The sequence below is a fragment of the Poromitra crassiceps genome (genome assembly GCF_964638095.1).
Source record: "Poromitra crassiceps genome assembly, chromosome: 3".
NCBI classification, from domain to species: Eukaryota; Metazoa; Chordata; class Actinopteri; order Beryciformes; family Melamphaidae; genus Poromitra; species Poromitra crassiceps.
In genome coordinates, this window is record NC_139625.1 from 3,478,479 (window position 1) to 3,499,416 (window position 20,938).

The 20,938-nt window shown below is 44.2% G+C and overlaps 1 protein-coding gene across 1 annotated transcript in view; it reads right to left on the reverse strand.

The window, feature by feature from the left end:
• grm1b (glutamate receptor, metabotropic 1b) overlaps nucleotides 1-16,959 on the reverse strand; it is a gene marked incomplete at both ends in the record, with an annotated part of 47,711 nt that extends 30,752 nt beyond the window's left edge. Inside the window, 2 exons of the mRNA XM_083633820.1 lie at nucleotides 5,658-5,907; nucleotides 16,263-16,959. Coding sequence (XP_083489946.1) covers nucleotides 5,658-5,907; nucleotides 16,263-16,959 — 947 coding nt within the window. The remainder of the gene's footprint in view (nucleotides 1-5,657; nucleotides 5,908-16,262) is intronic.
• Nucleotides 16,960-20,938: the final 3,979 nt, after the last annotated feature.

Consider the following 20,938-nt stretch of genomic DNA (forward strand, 5'->3'; position numbering starts at 1 on the left):
CCAGAACAAGATGAAAATGGGCTGAGCAGCCTGCTCTCAGTAGATTAACCAGAACAAGAGTATATCGCACTCTTCCTGATAGGAATGGAGGTGAGCTGAGAAGCTCCAAAGAGGGAGTGCTATGGTATAAGTGCTGCTAAGAGCTTTTGACACAGGCACACACAGGCACACACGCTACAGAGGCACCATTGAAAGCCTGCTGACTGGCTGCTTCACCGCCTGGTACGGGAACTGTACCACCATGGACCGCAGGGCGCTACGGAGGGTGAGGCGCGCGGCCCAGCACGTAACAGGAGACGAGTTGCCAGAACTGCACGAACTGTATAACCAGCGGTGCCTCAGGAGGTCCCTGAAGATCATCAAAGACACAAACCATCCCCACAACAGTCTGTTCTCCCGGCTACCCTCAGGGAGGAGATACAGGGTTCCAAAAACACGCACAAATCGCTTGAGGAACAGTTTCTTCCCGCAGGCCACGAGACTCCTAAATATGCACAAATAGTGCAGTAGTCGTACCGCAGTACCGTACTGCAGCTGCTACTATTACGGATGCCTAACGTTTAATTGTAAATTTAAGTGTATGTTTAATAAGGTGCCTAACGTTTAATTGTAAATTTAAGTGTATGTTTAATAAGGTACATGCTATTTGCACATGTATGTATAAAACGTCGAATTTGGAATGTCTGAACACGTCTAACGTATGCACATGACATGTGCACCTATGTGCAATGAATATGCCACTGTCGTATAAGCCACCGACTTGTCTTATTGCTTATAAGATGCCTATTTCTTATTGCCTTATTGCTGTCTTATTGCTTATTGATGCCTATTTCTTATTGCCTATTACTTATTGCTGTTGCCTATTTGTACTATGTCGTAAACGGAGTCCACTGCACAAGAATTTCACACGTGGTACTTGTACCATGGAGTGACAATAAAAATCTTGAATCTTGAATCTTGATGTTCTCTGTTCCTCGTCACCCAGCTTATGCTGGAGGTGCTGTCCCACATTGGCCCGTCCTGCCTGTGATCTGACAGGGAGAGAGGCTCGCAGTGCCAATGCATTATTCATGAAGGAGCCTGACTGTCTCTTCTGCTTCCAGAGGAACTCTACTCCCAGTACGTACAGTAGACTATACCATGCTGAGTCTGGTTGAACATTATCATAGGAAAGGTAACATCAGTATTTCCACTGTGTCAGTAACATGTACGTATGCCTGGATGGATACAATGTAACTGTGTCAGTAACATGTACGTATGCCTGGATGGATACAATGTAACTGTGTCAGTAACATGTACGTATGCCTGGATGGATACAATGTAACTGTGTCAGTAACATGTACGTATGACTGGATGGATACAATGTAACTGTGTCAGTAACATGTACGTATGACTGGATGGATACAATGTAACTGTGTCAGTAACATGTACGTATGCCTGGATGGATACAATGTAACTGTGTCAGTAACATGTACGTATGACTGGATGGATACAATGTAACTGTGTCAGTAACATGTACGTATGACTGGATGGATACAATGTAACTGTGTCAGTAACATGTACGTATGACTGGATGGATACAATGTAACTGTGTCAGTAACATGTACGTATGCCTGGATGGATACAATGTAACTGTGTCAGTAACATGTACGTATGCCTGGATGGATACAATGTAACTGTGTCAGTAACATGTACGTATGCCTGGATGGATACAATGTAACTGTGTCAGTAACATGCACATTGACGGATCAGTGACATCACAATTGCTCGAGTGACCATCACTGATGACATCCTCGAGTGCTCGAGTGACATCACTGATGATGTCATAGACATTGTGACATCATCGGGGACATCATTACTTTTGACAGGGGGGACAAAAGAACCCACTTGTGCGGGTGGACGGAGTTCGAGAAGGATCGAGAATGTAGGGAAACAGTGGCTGGATGAATCCAGAAGGAGGCGGTAATGCAACAGAAAGGATGCCAACTGCCATAAAACACCACAGAAGAAGAAGAAAGAACCCACTTACTCCATTTTATATAAGAAGAAGATGTGTTGGCCTTTAAAAAGATACTTCTTGCAGAGTTTTGTGCGAAGTGAATAATCCGGAGGGAAAACATTCTCTAATTGCTGACAAAGGGAATAATCTGGAGGTAAAACATTCTCTAATTGCTGACAAAGGAAATAATCCGGAGGGAAAACATTCTCTAATTGCTGACAAAGGGAATAATCTGGAGGTAAAACATTCTCTAATTGCTGACAAAGGGAATAATCTGGAGGGAAAACATTCTCTAATTGCTGACAAAGGGAATAATCTGGAGGGGAAACATTCTCTAATTGCTGACAAAGGGAATAATCTGGAGGTAAAACATTCTCTAATTGCTGACAAAGTGAATAATCTGGAGGTAAAACATTCTCTAATTGCTGACAAAGGGAATAATCTGGAGGTAAAACATTCTCTAATTGCTGACAAAGGGAATAATCTGGAGGTAAAACATTCTCTAATTGCTGACAAAGGGAATAATCTGGAGGTAAAACATTCTCTAATTGCTGACAAAGGGAATAATCTGGAGGTAAAACATTCTCTAATTGCTGACAAAGGGAATAATCTGGAGGTAAAACATTCTCTAATTGCTGACAAAGGGAATAATCTGGAGGTAAAACATTCTCTAATTGCTGACAAAGGGAATAATCTGGAGGTAAAACATTCTCTAATTGCTGACAAAGGAAATAATCCGGAGGGAAAACATTCTCTAATTGCTGACAAAGGGAATAATCTGGAGGGAAAACATTCTCTAATTGCTGACAAAGGGAATAATCTGGAGGGGAAACATTCTCTAATTGCTGACAAAGGGAATAATCTGGAGGTAAAACATTCTCTAATTGCTGACAAAGTGAATAATCTGGAGGTAAAACATTCTCTAATTGCTGACAAAGGGAATAATCTGGAGGTAAAACATTCTCTAATTGCTGACAAAGGGAATAATCTGGAGGGAAAACATTCTCTAATTGCTGACAAAGTGAATAATCTGGAGGTAAAACATTCTCTAATTGCTGACAAAGGGAATAATCTGGAGGTAAAACATTCTCTAATTGCTGACAAAGGGAATAATCTGGAGGGGAAACATTCTCTAATTGCTGACAAAGGGAATAATCTGGAGGGGAAACATTCTCTAATTGCTGACAAAGGGAATAATCTGGAGGGGAAACATTCTCTAATTGCTGACAAAGGGAATAATCTGGAGGGGAAACATTCTCTAATTGCTGACAAAGGGAATAATCTGGAGGGGAAACATTCTCTAATTGCTGACAAAGTGAATAATCTGGAGGGAAAACATTCTCTAATTGCTGACAAAGGGAATAATCCGGAGGGAAAACATTCTCTAATTGCTGACAAAGGGAATAATCTGGAGGGAAAACATTCTCTAATTGCTGACAAAGGGAATAATCTGGAGGTAAAACATTCTCTAATTGCTGACAAAGGAAATAATCCGGAGGGAAAACATTCTCTAATTGCTGACAAAGGGAATAATCTGGAGGGAAAACATTCTCTAATTGCTGACAAAGGGAATAATCTGGAGGTAAAACATTCTCTAATTGCTGACAAAGTGAATAATCTGGAGGTAAAACATTCTCTAATTGCTGACAAAGGGAATAATCTGGAGGTAAAACATTCTCTAATTGCTGACAAAGGGAATAATCTGGAGGGAAAACATTCTCTAATTGCTGACAAAGTGAATAATCTGGAGGTAAAACATTCTCTAATTGCTGACAAAGGGAATAATCTGGAGGTAAAACATTCTCTAATTGCTGACAAAGGGAATAATCTGGAGGGGAAACATTCTCTAATTGCTGACAAAGGGAATAATCTGGAGGGGAAACATTCTCTAATTGCTGACAAAGGGAATAATCTGGAGGGGAAACATTCTCTAATTGCTGACAAAGGGAATAATCTGGAGGGGAAACATTCTCTAATTGCTGACAAAGGGAATAATCTGGAGGTAAAACATTCTCTAATTGCTGACAAAGTGAATAATCTGGAGGTAAAACATTCTCTAATTGCTGACAAAGGGAATAATCTGGAGGTAAAACATTCTCTAATTGCTGACAAAGGGAATAATCTGGAGGGGAAACATTCTCTAATTGCTGACAAAGGGAATAATCTGGAGGGAAAACATTCTCTAATTGCTGACAAAGGGAATAATCTGGAGGGGAAACATTCTCTAATTGCTGACAAAGGGAATAATCTGGAGGGAAAACATTCTCTAATTGCTGACAAAGGGAATAATCTGGAGGGAAAACATTCTCTAATTGCTGACAAAGGGAATAATCTGGAGGGAAAACATTCTCTAATTGCTGACAAAGGGAATAATCTGGAGGGAAAACATTCTCTAATTGCTGACAAAGGGAATAATATGGAGGTAAAACTCAAACCACCTCCATGAACCCTTTCAGTCCGGTTTCCGCGCTAAACATAGCACCGAAACAGCCCTTGTTAAAATCACGAATGACCTCCTCCGTGCAGCTGACTCTGGATTACTCACCATTCTCATCCTTCTTGATCTCACCGCCGCCTTCGACACCATCTCCCACCCACTACTCCTGCAACGACTAGCTGACATTGGGATCACCGGCACTGCACTCTTATGGTTTTCTTCATACCTCACAGACAGACATCAGTTTGTACAACTTGGGAATCACAGGTCTGGGTGTTCTGCTGTCTCACTGGGTGTCCCCCAGGGGTCAGTGTTGGGCCCACTGTTATTCATCACTTACCTCCTTCCCCCTGGGCACAATCCTCCGTCACCATGGTGTTCAATTCCACTGTTACGCCGACGATACACAGCTCTACATCTCCACTATCTCCCAATCCAGCACAGAAGTTTTGGTCCATGCATTTGTAACATCCAGGATTGACTACTGTAACTCTGTTCTCTCCGGCCTACCCACCAAACTCATCAACCGACTCCAGCTCATACAGAACTCTGCCGCCCGGATCATTACCCGCACTAAATCCTCTGATCACATCACCCCCATTCTCATCCAACTCCACTGGCTCCCTGTTCCATACAGAATTAACTACACAATCCTCCTGCTCACTTATAAAGCTCTCAACCACCAAGCACCCATCTACCTCTCTGACCTCCTGCACGACTACACCCCCTCCCGTTCCCTGCGCTCCTCCACTGCTGGTCTCCTCACTGTCCCTTCACACCGCCTCACTACCATGGGTGCAAGGGCCTTCAGCTGCACTGCCCCCAAGCTCTGGAATTCCCTACCCCCACACATCCGACAGTCCGACACGATCACAACATTCAAATCCCACCTCAAAATCCACCTGTTCAAACTGGCCTACTCCCTGTAATTAATGTCACTTCTGCTTCTAATGTCACTCCTGTTTTTAATATGTATATGTTCTTATTACGTGAAACTGTTTTTATATGCACTGTAAGGCGACCTTGGGTGTTTTGAAAGGCGCCTCGAAATAAAATGTATTATTATTATTATTATTAAAACATTCTGTAATTGCTGACAAAGGGAATAATCTGGAGGGAAAACATTCTCTAATTGCTGACTAAGGGAATAATCTGGAGGGAAAACATTCTGTAATTGCTGACTAAAGGAATCATCTGGAGGGAAAACATTCTGTAACAAACCTGCCAATGAGGAGGAACTCGCCGGACACGCCGAGCCGCCGCATGGCCATGAGGAGCCCTCGCACCGTCATGCCTTCACAGAAGCAGACAACAACCCGGGCTTTGGGCAGACGCTCGCGGAGCTTCCTCAGCAGCCTGTCGAAGTGCTTCTCGCCGGCGTTGCTGTAGATCTTGTCAGAATGGGCGATGCAGATGCCTTCTTGAGAGGCCAGCTCCTTGAAGGCTTCCATCCCACTCTCCCCATAGTTGCCTGAGGAGAAACGGGAGGAATCCAGAGTTCACGATACCAACTAACGTGTGGGACGTAAGTATAGGATGTGTTGTATATGTCCTGATATGTGCCTTGTCATTTTAAACTACTACTACATTTTATTTATTATTATGTTTTTTTTCTTTAGTCCCTACTACCCCTATCCCTCAAGAGGGCCCTGCCTTTTGCCAGGTCGCCATTGTAAATAAGTAGGGGTGTCACGATACACTAATTTCACGATACGATACGATACACGATATTGGGTTCACGATAACGATATGATACGATATTTTAACACGTTCACTGCCAATGACGAGTTGACTCGTCAAACACAATCCAACCGTTCACTGCCAATGACGAGTTGACTCGTCAAATTTTTTTTTTTTTTTTTTTTTGACGGTGCTACGTGGATCAATGCCCCCCACGTCTCCTATAAAAATATTGGAAGTATTGAATGTGTATAATCTATTTTACCGACCAACTAAGTGGCGACAGTGCTCTCCCGACAGAGAGAAAGCCAACCAAAAACAGCCGCGGGAGCAAGCCATTCTCAAGGAAATGGCTTGGCGATTTTACAGTCATCAGTCACCAGACTCGCCCGAGAGCGGCTGCTGCTGCCGAGAGCGGAGAGCGGTGCTGGCGTGGGGGATTGCAAATTTGCATAATAGATTATGGGTGAAACACACTTTGAAACACCCGCAGAAAGGCCAGAATCGCACGCATTCCGAAAACCCAGAAACGAACGAGCCTCATTCTCATACTGTAGGCGAAAACGCTTTCACGCTGCTGCACGGGCGCACAACGGTGGGGGGTTCCAAAAATAGCCTGGTTGAAAAACACAGTTTGAAACACGCAGCATAAAGCCTAGAATCGCACAAAGCTTCATCAAAGCTCTCAAACCCAAGAAACAAGTGAGCCCTATCCACACTCGCTGCCAGGGAGGGAGGCTGCTCAAACTCGCAGCAGCAGCAGCAGCAGCAGCAGAACACTTGCTTGTGACAAACGCAGGCTGAAAGCCACCAGACACGCCCACGGAGGGAGGAGTTTGAAGGAGAGGGCGTTCAGAACTATATTGTTTAGATGTCTGATCTCTCACTGATGCCAAAAATAAATGGTTAAAGTGACTGTTCTGCCTGTTTGATTGAATTTCACAAAACTGCGATTATCTCAGCTTTCACTCTCAGACAGCTGAAACCATGCTGTACTCAACGGCTAATATCTACATAACTACTAACTCTACAAACTAACTCTTTTAGACAGAGAAAGCACACATTCTATTAGTACTTTTGTGAACTTTGTGTTCACAAACTCCAAGCAGAAAATAATCCTCGGCTCTTGTAAAATGAGCCAGAATCCTCAAAAAAAACCTCTGGCAGAACCTACCTACAGTAAAAAAAAAAAAAGGCTGGCAGTGAATGTGTTAACAATATTTTTTTTTAACAAAAGTAAATAATTTTTATGTATTTATTTATCATTTATTTAACCATGTGAGTCCCGTTGAAATCGAAACCTCTTTTCAAGGGAGCCCTGGGAAAATACTGGAAAAATAGTCTTTCATTTGAAATACACAAAATACAAAACAAATGCTGTTTTTGGAAATTGTTATTATAATAACTAGAAAACAACATGGAAGATAATGCTTCTCTTGCCATAGAATGTGTCACACTGTCACAAACTAAATTTTTGTTGCATGGTGAAAGAAAAATAAAGTATACAATCTATTTCTTAAATAACTCATGCTCAATGGTCCCTAAACTTATGTAATCTTATGTACCCCTTGAGCTGTTTTGCCATGCCAGTAGTAGTCTACCCCCTCACTCATGCGTGTTGATTCTGCTAAATTTGTTCTATTATTATTCAGGAGCAAAATAAAAAATTTTTTTACGATATCATTTTTTTCTGACGATACGCATATTGTGACGTTTCGATATCGCGATATATTGTGCGACAAAATATCGTGACACCCCTATAAATAAGAATCTGTTCTTAATGACTTGCCTGGTTTAAATAAAGGTATGTGAATAAAATTCATAGGAGGAACAATCTGGGCACCCAGAGGCTATCAGTCAGGCTGTAGGAGAAAGAAACGGCTCAATGGGGTTTTGAGTCATAAGCAGTGTTGGGGTAACTCATTACAAAAATAATATATTACATGTAATCTATTACTTTTAGCAATAACTCAGTAATATAACTTATTACAACAGGATTTCAGTAATATTATACCAGCTACTTTGTCAAGTAACACAAGTTACAAATTGAGTTACATTTTCTTTGATCAAAGCGCATATTTAAATAAAGATATAATCATTTCCTAATCAAATTGTGTGTTTTTATGCAAATAACCACTATAGATGAGAATAACAAAGGAAAAAGATAACATTTTGAATTTTGGACGGTTTACACTGACTTCAAGACGGTTGAAATTATTTTTCGGGATGGTTCCGGGGCGGCGATGTCATTCTGCTACTGCAGTTATTTTGGTGAAAGTAATGCAAAACTAGTGTCATAACTTAAGTAACGAGTTACACAGACAGTAATATTGTAAAATAACGTATTACTTTCAAATGAAAGTAACTCGTAATATGTAGTATATTACATTTAGAAAGTAACTTGCCCAACACTGGTCATAAGTTACCATATTCGTTGTCAGTATTCAAAATGTGATTTCCTAACATGGGTTGTTATTATTTCAACGTTATTTGCTGAACTCGCATGCTCCTTCCCTCAGGCAGCAATTCCCTGCTTGACATTCATACATTCAAACCTTTGCACAAACCAATGTAACCCATGTAACCCGTTGTTGGGTAGTCAGTCCCCCTGCAGCTGGGGATCGAACTCGGGACCTCCGGCATGGGAGGCGGACGGACACTCTAGCAAGGAGGCGAACACCCACTAGAGCAGGGCTCAGCAGCCTAAGGCACGGGTGCCACCTCTGACATGCAAAGGGTTAACCAGTGGTACGGCAGCACGCAGCATATATATATATATATATATATATATGTTGGTCTCGACCTAGTTTCAAGATGAAGACCAGACCTCATATCATATCACAATAGCCATCAGCTCCTAGCCTAAAACAAGTGTAATCCTAGTGTGACGTCCGCTGTGACGTGTGTCTCATCACACCATCCTCAACAGCCAATCAGCCCCTCAACTTGCCAATATGACGTCGGTAATGTCGTCAGTGCCGAGGCTATGACGTGGCAGTACATATAGCCATGCTCAGCGTGTCATCGTCCTCTTTCCCTGATCCTTCTCCTCCATGGTCGCTGTACCTGGGATGATCGTATCCCATCCTCTGAAGCTGTGTTTCGCCCCACCCACCTCCCCAGTCCACCACCAACGTCTTGACTCCTGAAGAATTACCTACGGGGGGGGATTCTCTATCCTAGTCTGAGCAGATGCCTCAAGAAGAGAGGCATCTTACCACAGAGTCATTACGCCAAAGAACTAGTTGCCATGCTGCCATGCCATAGAATTAGTTGCCGTGCCATTTCATGCCATAGATGTTATCGCCATGCCATTCGTGAATAAAGCTCGCTTGTTAAACTTTACCCTCTGGTCTCTCATGATTGAAATATATATATATACCGTATTTCCTCTAATAGTAACCAGCGCTACCTGCTGGCTACGTTACACCAATACATCCCCAGGCCGCACAGCGCTACCTGCTGGCTACGTTACACCAATACATCCCCAGGCCGCACAGCGCTACCTGCTGGCTACGTTACACCAATACATCCCCAGGCCGCACAGCGCTACCTGCTGGCTACGTTACACCAATACATCCCCAGGCCGCACAGCGCTACCTGCTGGCTACGTTACACCAATACATCCCCAGGCCGCACAGCGCTACCTGCTGGCTACCGTTACACCAATACATCCCCAGGCCGCACAGCGCTACCTGCTGGCTACGTTACACCAATACATCCCCAGGCCGCACAGCGCTACCTGCTGGCTACGTTACACCAATACATCCCCAGGCCGCACAGCGCTACCTGCTGGCTACCGTTACACCAATACATCCCCAGGCTGCACAGCGCTACCTGCTGGCTACCGTTACACCAATACATCCCCAGGCCGCACAGCGATACCTGCTGGTTACGTTACACCAATACATGCCCAGGCCGCACAGCGATACCTGCTGGCTATGTTACACCAATACATCCCCAGGCCGCACAGGACTACCTGCTGGCTACCGTTACACCACTACATCCCCAGGCCGCACAGCGCTACCTGCTGGCTACGTTACACCAATACATCCCCAGGCCGCACAGGACTACCTGCTGGCTACCGTTACACCAATACATCCCCAGGCCGCACAGGACTACCTGCTGGCTACCGTTACACCAATACATCCCCAGGCCGCACAGGACTACCTGCTGGCTACCTGCTGGCTATGTTACACCAATACATCCCCAGGCCGCACAGCGCTACCTGCTGGCTATCGTTACACCAATACATCCCCAGGTCGCACAGGACTACCTGCTGGCTACCATTACACCAATACATCCCCAGGTCGCACAGCGCTACCTGCTGGCTACCGTTACACCAATACATCCCCAGGCCGCACAGCGCTCGCTACCTGCTGGCTATCGTTACACCAATACATCCCCAGGCCGCACAGCGCTACCTGCTGGCTATCGTTACACCAATACATCCCCAGGTCGCACAGCGCTACCTGCTGGCTACCGTTACACCAATACATCCCCAGGCCGCACAGCGCTCGCTACCTGCTGGCTATCGTTACACCAATACATGCCCAGGCCGCACAGCACTACCTGCTGGCTACCTGCTGGCTACGTTACACCAATACATCCCCAGGTCACACAGCGCTACCTGCTGGCTACGTTACACCAATACATCACCAGGCCTTCTTTTTTTTTGCAAGTGAGCTGCTCCACTGAAGCAAATGGGGCTAAGTGTGTTAATTAAGGCTACCTGAGTGCGGGAGTACATTATTCACTTTCACTGTCCCGGTCCAAACTTCCACGTTCCAACTTCCGAGTTGGGAAGAAGTTTCATGCTACAGGGTCTCTGGGAAACGTTGCAAATTATTCAAAAGTGTTCAGGCTGTAATCAGTCTACTTCTGCTATGCACTGATTTTTTATTTTATTTTTACCCCCCATTAGTGCTAATTTTAATTTATTTATCCTGGTTGCTGCTCCACCCTCTGACGATCTGGGGAGAGCCGAAACTGGCTCCATGCTTCCTCCGAGACATGGGCAGTTAGCCAGCCGCTTCTTTTCACCTGACAGGGGAAGCTTCACCGGTAGGACATAGCACGTGGGAGGATCACGCTATTCCAACGAGTTCCCCTCCCTCCGAACAGTCCTAACAACCAGAGGAGGCACCACATCAGCAACCAGGATATTGCATGTTTTTGGTGAGGGGTTCCTATATGAAGGAAACCCCCAGGGGGCACGGGGAGAACATGCAAACTCCACACAGAAAGGCCCTTTTGACGACCCCACCCGGGCGGTGGGCACTCGAGGACATGCGGACGGGCACACACTCCTTCAGCGCTCACAGCGTCCCAGGTGGGAATCGAACCCAGGACCTTCTAACTGTGAGGCGACAGCGCTTACCACTGCGCCACCGTACCCCCTGATTCTTTTATTTCTTAAAACGATATGCAGATCCTCCTCACAGTAACAACGAGGGCCTGCCACAAGTTTTGATTGGAATTTTATCAGCTCATCACAAACTCGTCTCACAGACTCCCGCAGCAAAAACACATCAGAGATTGGTAACTGCTGCTGCTTTATGGATCATTTGGATATGCATATTAAGGGGTTCTGCTGTCACTCTGGCTCAGTGCCAAGAAGAGGTATCTGAATTATTAGAATCTATCTAATATCCTAATTTTCAACAAATCCTCTGTTAATAATATGAGGTTATTAATATTACTTTACTTTACTTTATTGTTTATTTGGACAGGACAATGCACGTTAAAAGACAGTTATACACGTACAGAATCATCCATACGTGACAACGGTAAAAGTGCCGGGGTTAGCCGAAGCTCATTTTCACCCGCAGTCCTCGGGACATAAACAACTAAAAACTACAAGATAAATACAGAAAACTGGAATAAAAAAGCAATATAGTAAAAATGCACAAGGGATAAAAATACATACACAAGGGATAACAATACATACACGGAACAAAAGCAATACTCACAAACAGATAAGATAATAAAATAATAAAAGGGCTATTAGTTATGGGTGCACTGTTGTGTCGATTTGAGCCATTCCTTGATTTTGAGTTTAAAAGTGGGGAAGGCGGGACATTCCCTCACTGCGGCCGGGAGACAATATATGTTTAAAAGTAATGCAAACGTGTGATGTTCCAGAAATGGGTATAAAAACCACACATCCTTATGGAGGAGCGGCAGAGCGTCAGCCTGGACTGAAAAGAATCATTCAACACAAAGCAGGGCAGCATCTTCTTATAGAGGTGGAAAGCAGGTTGCTGCCTGCCGCCGCTGGTACTATCTGCAGGATCAACTCCACTATGTTCATGATACTATCTGCAGGATCAACTCCACTATGTTCATGATACTATCTGCAGGATCAACTCCACTATGTTCATGATACTATCTGCAGGATCAACTCCACTATGTTCATGATACTATCTGCAGGATCAACTCCACTATGTTCATGATACTATCTGCAGGATCAACTCCACTATGTTCATGATACTATCTGCAGGATCAACTCCACTATGTTCATGATACTATCTGCAGGATCAACTCCACTATGTTCATGATACTATCTGCAGGATCAACTCCACTATGTTCATGATACTATCTGCAGGATCAACTCCACTATGTTCATGATACTATCTGCAGGATCAACTCCACTATGTTCATGACACTATCTGCAGGATCAACTCCACTATGTTCATGATACTATCTGCAGGATCAACTCCACTATGTTCATGATACTATCTGCAGGATCAACTCCACTATGTTCATGATACTATCTGCAGGATCAACTCCACTATGTTCATGATACTATCTGCAGGATCAACTCCACTATGTTCATGATACTATCTGCAGGATCAACTCCACTATGTTCATGATACTATCTGCAGGATCAACTCCACTATGTTCATGATACTATCTGCAGGATCAACTCCACTATGTTCATGATACTATCTGCAGGATCAACTCCACTATGTCCATGATACTATCTGCAGGATCAACTCCACTATGTTCATGATACTATCTGCAGGATCAACTCCACTATGTTCATGATACTATCTGCAGGATCAACTCCACTATGTTCATGATACTATCTGCAGGATCAACTCCACTATGTTCATGATACTATCTGCAGGATCAACTCCACTATGTTCATGACACTATCTGCAGGATCAACTCCACTATGTTCATGATACTATCTGCAGGATCAACTCCACTATGTTCATGATACTATCTGCAGGATCAACTCCACTATGTTCATGATACTATCTGCAGGATCAACTCCACTATGTTCATGATACTATCTGCAGGATCAACTCCACTATGTTCATGATACTATCTGCAGGATCAACTCCACTATGTTCATGATACTATCTGCAGGATCAACTCCACTATGTTCATGATACTATCTGCAGGATCAACTCCACTATGTTCATGATACTATCTGCAGGATCAACTCCACTATGTTCATGATACTATCTGCAGGATCAACTCCACTATGTTCATGATACTATCTGCAGGATCAACTCCACTATGTTCATGACACTATCTGCAGGATCAACTCCACTATGTTCATGATACTATCTGCAGGATCAACTCCACTATGTTCATGATACTATCTGCAGGATCAACTCCACTATGTTCATGATACTATCTGCAGGATCAACTCCACTATGTTCATGATACTATCTGCAGGATCAACTCCACTATGTTCATGATACTATCTGCAGGATCAACTCCACTATGTTCATGATACTATCTGCAGGATCAACTCCACTATGTTCATGATACTATCTGCAGGATCAACTCCACTATGTTCATGATACTATCTGCACGATCAACTCCACTATGTTCATGATACTATCTGCACGATCAACTCCACTATGTTCATGATACTATCTGCAGGATCAACTCCACTATGTTCATGATACTATCTGCAGGATCAACTCCACTATGTTCATGGTACTATCTGCAGGATCAACTCCACTATGTTCATGATACTATCTGCAGGATCAACTCCACTATGTTCATGATAGTACTATCTGCAGGATCAACTCCACTATGTTCATGATACTATCTGCAGGATCAACTCCACTATGTTCATGATACTATCTGCACGATCAACTCCACTATGTTCATGGTACTATCTGCACGATCAACTCCACTATGTTCATGATACTATCTGCAGGATCAACTCCACTATGTTCATGATACTATCTGCAGGATCAACTCCACTATGTTCATGATACTATCTGCAGGATCAACTCCACTATGTTCATGGTACTATCTGCAGGATCAACTCCACTATGTTCATGATACTATCTGCAGGATCAACTCCACTATGTTCATGATACTATCTGCAGGATCAACTCCACTATGTTCATGGAAAGGGAAAAAATTCCCACACATGCTTCTTTCATAGTATTTCGTTTAGGCCGCTGGAACAAAGTAGGACATAATTTCTTGCTTTTTTTTATTAACTGACAATATGACGTACTGACCACACTATTCCAGACAGGAACCTCATATAATAGGCTAAACTTTATAAGCTTAATTTCACTTTTCAAAACAGAAGTTACAAGTGCACAAACATTTAAAAAATTAAATAAAAAAAAAAAAGGGGGGGGGGGGGGGGTAATCACAGTCCATTGAAGAGCAATGGAGATGTTTGTATATTGGTAATTTTGCAATCAGGGTTGCAATGCAAACTACTGAAATGTAACATTATTTGAGAGATCGAGTGTTGGAAAGGTAAAGCAGTCTCAGGATTCTCCAAAACGACAGCGTGTGTTCCTCAGTTTGCTCTAACATGGAGGACACCATTCTCTCTTCTGCCCCCTCAAATTGCCCTGTGCCTCAGAGGTCCGAGCACAACCGTCTGCAGCTACCTGTTGTTAGAAAAACTCTTTCTCCATGGGTAGAGTTCCTGCCATGAGTCCTGATTTAAATCAGACCTTTGCGTCAAATCCACTCAAGCTGGGCAATAAGACTATACAGACAATATTGCTGCAGATTAGAACACAACGATACTGATAAAAACAATGATGAGCGACTGAAGCCCCAATGATGGACTAAGACAGATTAAGGTGGACTATTACGGAATGCCTGAAGCAGGGATGAGCAACTCTGATGATAGAGAGGAGCCACACACAAAATGTCCTCTCTACCAGAGGGCCAGATTGTGACCGTGCACTTCCACCAGTAGCCTACTGTAACACCATCACTCCCAAATATAGCTACTAATTTGATGAAAAGGACTGGTAATCCAAGTTTATTATACCAAACATTTATATTTTTCATATTCAAATGTAGTCATTCTTCCATTCAGATGACACCAGAAACTTTGCTCTATACAGCTTTAAAACAGCCCGCTACAGCAATTTGATGGGGTACATCACCCAAATATGTCATATTAATTAGTATTGTTGCATGTGCAATGTGCATCCTGGATATAGTTTGTTAGAGTAGCATTAGCTCAAATGCTAACGTTAAACAGTATGTGGATGGACAATGCTAACGCCATTAGCGCCACGTTCTGAGATGTACAGTAAGATAAAAACACAGATCAGATTTGGGTGGTCTAAACTAACCTGAGCAAAAACTGATTGACCCAGGGGCCACACCAGTTGCCCACTCCTGGCCTAAAGCAACCTTCTTCTGTGTCTCCCTTGCTCTGATTCCCCAGACAAATCCCTAAGTCAGGGATACTCAACTTGCTTTGCCCGGGGGCCACTTTCGTGAAATGATAGAAGGCCAGGGGCAGGTTAATAAACAATCAATATACATTTTTCTGTAGCGGATTGTAGGTTTTTGGGGTGTCAGCCGGAGTTTAGTCTGACAATGTTGTGCCTCACCGGATAGTTAGTTAGGTTAAGCACATACATAAGTGCCTGGGTAGCGAGCAGACGGCGGTATTTGACAATTTAGCAGCTAAATCATAGATTATTGAAAGATATTCCATATTCCAGACTGAAATGCTATAACAGAAGTATTGGCCAGAATGACATGAACATTTGGACACTTATTCAGCGGGTATCTTGCATGTTGCGTTCAGGTGCACTGTAAAAGAAATGCAATTCCATCGCGGGCCGCAAGTTGAGTATCACTGCCCTAAGGCCTTTTCTCCTTGAAGAAAAACGTGTCTCTTACCCTCTGTGTGCACTGCCGACACATAGGTCCAGTTGTACCGTTTGACAATGTCCAGGAGGGCCCGGGCCTGCAGCGTGTCCGTGGGCACCACCCTGAGGAAGTACTTGAACAGCGTTTTGTCGCTGAGGTCAATGCTGGTGGCGGAGTAGGCGATCTGCGGGATGTTGAACAGCTGCAGCAGGTTTTGCACTTGGATCGCCACCGAGCTGGAGCCGGGCCCGATGACCCCGGCGATGGGCTTCTTGGTGGAGGGCGGCTGATGGCTGCCGGACGGCGCGCCGTCCGCGACGCACCACTTGGAGCCGTCCTTCTCGTCGCGCACGGAGATGAGGGAGTCTCGGATGAACTCGATGCTCTGCTCCAGGGCCACCGAGGAGTGCCAGCAGGAGTCGCGGATCTCGCAGCCCAGCGTGATGTTGGGCAACAGGTCGGGGTCCGAGTTAATCCGATCCAGGGTGTGGAACATGGCCTCCACCCGCTGGATGCCGTACTGCTCGCGGACCTCCCCGCACTTCCTCTCGGCCACCCTCTCCGCAGAGGGCTGGTGGTGGACGGAGAAGAGGGCGCCGATTATGATGTCGCCGTCCATCCGCGCCACCATGCGCAGAGACCGCTCATGCTTGGCACTGGACCAAACAAACGCCTCAAACAGTAAGATGGGGAAGTAGAAAACGCTCAGTGCCGTCAGGGAAATCATAGTCGACGCTGTGTCGCGACCGCCGGCAGGGAAATCATGTCCACTTGGCCATAATGGACGTCCATCGATCGATCCTCTCTTTTCTTGTAACGACAGCAGTTAACTCAGCCACGTCTCCGTCAGCACCCTGTATAGAGAGAGACATAGAGAGATGTGTGAATTCCTGTTCTTTACACTTGCAACAGGCATTTAATTCATCCCAACTGTTGCTTTCAGTCACATCACAGTCCTCCTCTAAGGCAGTGGTTCTCAAAGCGGGGGTCCGAGGACCCCCAGGGGGTCCTTGAGGGGGTTCCAGGGGGTCCCCAGCTAAAAGGGGAATCATTTATTTTCACTATAATTCCAATCCATAAGTGACACATTGAACGAATGTATGACTGTTTGGTCATGGGTTTCATTATGCTTTCTGTAATAAAACATTTAAAAACTAAAATGTCATCAGATGGGGGATGATGGGAGAAAATCGTATTAAATGGGGCTCCGTGGTCTAATTTGTGTACGTTTAGGGGTCCTTGACGTGAGAAGGTTTGAGAACCACTGCTCTAAGGCAGAGGTTCTCAAATGTTTTTCAGCCAAGGACCCCTTAGAAGATAGAAAATATACCGGCGGGGACCCCCTCATTCTGATTGGTGATTCTGGGCTAAGCTTAATTTTTTTCCACGGTAACGTGCTTGACTTTGAAATTGATAGGTTTGTTAGATTAGAATGTAATCCATGAACCATTTTAGATTTAAAGCATACAATATTTTCGTTGACCTATGAAGCTTTTGCACACAAAAAATAGTTTTTATTTGTATTTTCCTGAAAACTTTTCGCGGACCCCCTTGCAAAGCGCCACGGACCCCTGGGGGTCCCCGGACCCCCGTTTGAAAACCACTGCTCTAAGGGAGCAGGAATATCCCCATTTGATCACAAACCATGCAAAAGAGTGTGCAAACACACTGACATAGATACAAAGAAATATATCAAAAACATGCACACAAAAAAGGGGCAACATTGGCGTTTGCGATACAGCAAACAGAGCTATAACAGTACGATGTCAACAGTGATCATCTTTAAAGAAACTCAATGACTGCGATAGGCTGTGAGGGATTCAAAGTGAGTTCTATAATGGGAAGCTTATTAGTTTCAGCACCACGGACAGCGCCTCTGCTGTAGTTGAGCTTCTCTCAGTTCACTGCGTTTCCCTCAAGCTGATCAATTTCAGCCTCACAGTAACTTCACCCAACGACGACAATAAACGACAATAAATGCATCACACAACGTTATTATATTTGAACCCTTATTGCTGTTTGGACAGCTGACTCCAGCTCCTCCATCGCAGCCACAAACTGTGCCGATCATGTGGGACATTATTTCTAAGATCGTCAGCCGTCCACATTCCAATTAAAGGGCACAGCTGCTTAATTGATCAAGCTGACCGAACAGTCGGTCAAGTTCAGGGAAACGTTCCCACTCGAGGATCCGCAAAGCACCCAAATCTAATTGAAATTCTTTACCTACCTGCAGCGGGCAATTCGAGACATAGCGTTCCTCTCTCAGACTGGACTCCAGCTTCTGGCGAGAAAACACTGTGAGGTTGTGTGTGTGTGTGTATGTGTGTGTGTGAGTGTGTGTGTGTGTCTCTCTCTCTCTCCTCTCGCTCTCTCTCTCTCTCTCATCCTATGCCCTTGTTCTCCTCTATGAAGACACTGCATCTTGAAAGCGGGTCACCCTGACTGCAGTGCCCCTGATTTTTGAAGCCACAGCTATAGAGGAGCGGATGTTTCATAAAATGCCCCGATAAATGGAACGTTTCTCCCTCTTCTTTTCTTCTTCTTCTGCAACAAAATAGCCTACTTAACTCAATCGACCCTTTTCACAGCAGCCATTGTGTGTCTAAAAAAGGCGGGGAGTAACACAGGCGCAAGCAGAACATTAACGCGGGTCTGCAAGTTCCAATCCATTTGAGGTGTTCCAGTGCTGGGGGGCCCGCGTTAATGTTTTGTGTTTTGTTTTGATGGCCGCTGTGAAAAAGGAGCCGAGCGCTATGTGTGAAGCCAGAACTCTGTAGTAGGGTTATGTTATGCCCAAGTTTCCTTTCCATTTGAAACAGTGATTTTATTGAATTCCAATCCCAACTCATTTATCCTGCATTCATGGCTCGCTGTGCAGATACTGCATCATCTAAAAATAACTTGATATAAAACAAAACCATATTCTGATACAGGAATAATGAAGACAATAGCAATTTATTCATTTAAAAAACGCTCTGGCACCATCTGGCTGTAAACCGGGGGACTTGCTGACATTCTGTGTTGGCCGCTTAGGTTTCTCCTCAATGCAACAAAGTAGTTTATGTCTGCAGTGTTTATGTCCAACCACTGATTAGCACAACTTCAACAGTGAGCGAACTAGCTACTACGATGCTAATATATAGGGTTGCAGGTTTCCAGACTTCTCTGTCAGACCCTAGTTGACATCTGAGTATACAAGTGCGTCACTTTGTGTTGAAAAGTGGTGGGGACATGTCCCCATTGTCAATGACACCTATGGCCACACCACAATTTGGAGGTTTTGGTTTTTTTCATTTAATTTTGTATTTATTTAACCTTTATTTAAAGGAACACTCTGCCCATTTTCAACCAGCTTTGTATCATTAGAACATCAGTAGTATATCAGAAAACTGTAAACTGTTTTGAAGTCTGTCATTTAATTTGACAGTTATTGAGTGTTAACACTTTCAGTGCCACGGCCCTTGGGCAAAAGGTTGCTTGCTGTGCCACATAGGCCGCAATGCATTTTAAAACAGTCATATAATTTCTTTAATAATTACTATGTAAACACTGAACACGCACAAATAACGATGAGACTCTCTTCTATCACCTGCAAAAAAAAGTTTATTGATCCCATTTTCCGTTCTTTAGTTATGAGCCGGAGAAGATAGCTTGATTGAACGAAAAAAAGAGCTTTTTTTCTACGAGCTGAGATAATGAGCCTTTTGTGAAATTAAACATTTCAAGCACATCACTGACTCTGAAGCTAATTTTCTGATGTAGTCACACCTCAAAAATAATTTCCTTCAATAAAACAGTGAAGGCAAGGGAATTTTGTTTGGAAGAATAATATTTTTAGCTGAAACCAGCAGCGCTGGCGCCTGCATGCGCTGCTGGTTGCAGCTTCTTGCTGATCTTTTGCTGCTGGTGGGCATCGGATATTCTGGCTTGCGTTTGCCAACCCTGTCCTGCTGTCTGGGTCTGTGTTGTGTACTTGGCTCTGCGTGCCCACCTCCCCCCCTCCTCCTCCCCCCCCCCCCCCGTTGTGGGAGGAGTGTCTCTCTGCTCTGCTGTTTTCTCGTTTTCTCTGCCTGTGCTCAGCACTGAAAAAGTCTGCTAGATCCTGCTTTTTTACAGCCGCGTGTACCAGCTCCCATGCTTCGAGTTGAGAATAATAACAAATCCACGGCTGATCATGTGTTGCAGCGGACACGGAGGCTGTTGCAGCGGACATCGAGGTGCTCAATTGTGATAGCAGATTGGCTGCTGCAGGGGCACAGCTAAACGTTGCTTCAATGAAGCCGCTGCATACGGACGGATGCGATGCGATTTCCTTCCCCCCAATGACTTCTTCTGTGTGTTTCACTCCACGTTCTCTCATCTGGAGAGCGCTGTCGCCACCTAAGGGTTCTGTAAAATAGGTTAGACACATTCAATACCTCTGAATATTGTAAGAGGCGATGTAAGAGGCATAGATCGACACCCCCCCGTCAAAAAAAAAAAATCGAGTTATGACGCCATTTGGCGTCGCTGGCACTGTACGGTAAATTTCTAATGACGCCATATGGCGTCGCTGGCACTGAATGTGTTAAAGTGTGGACTGGTCCACTCAAATTAATAACTCATTAACTCAAATCAACTCTCAATAACTGTCAAACTAGATGAATGATGAATAGTTTGACAGTTATTGAGAGTTGATTTGAATAGAACGACGGGTGTGCAGA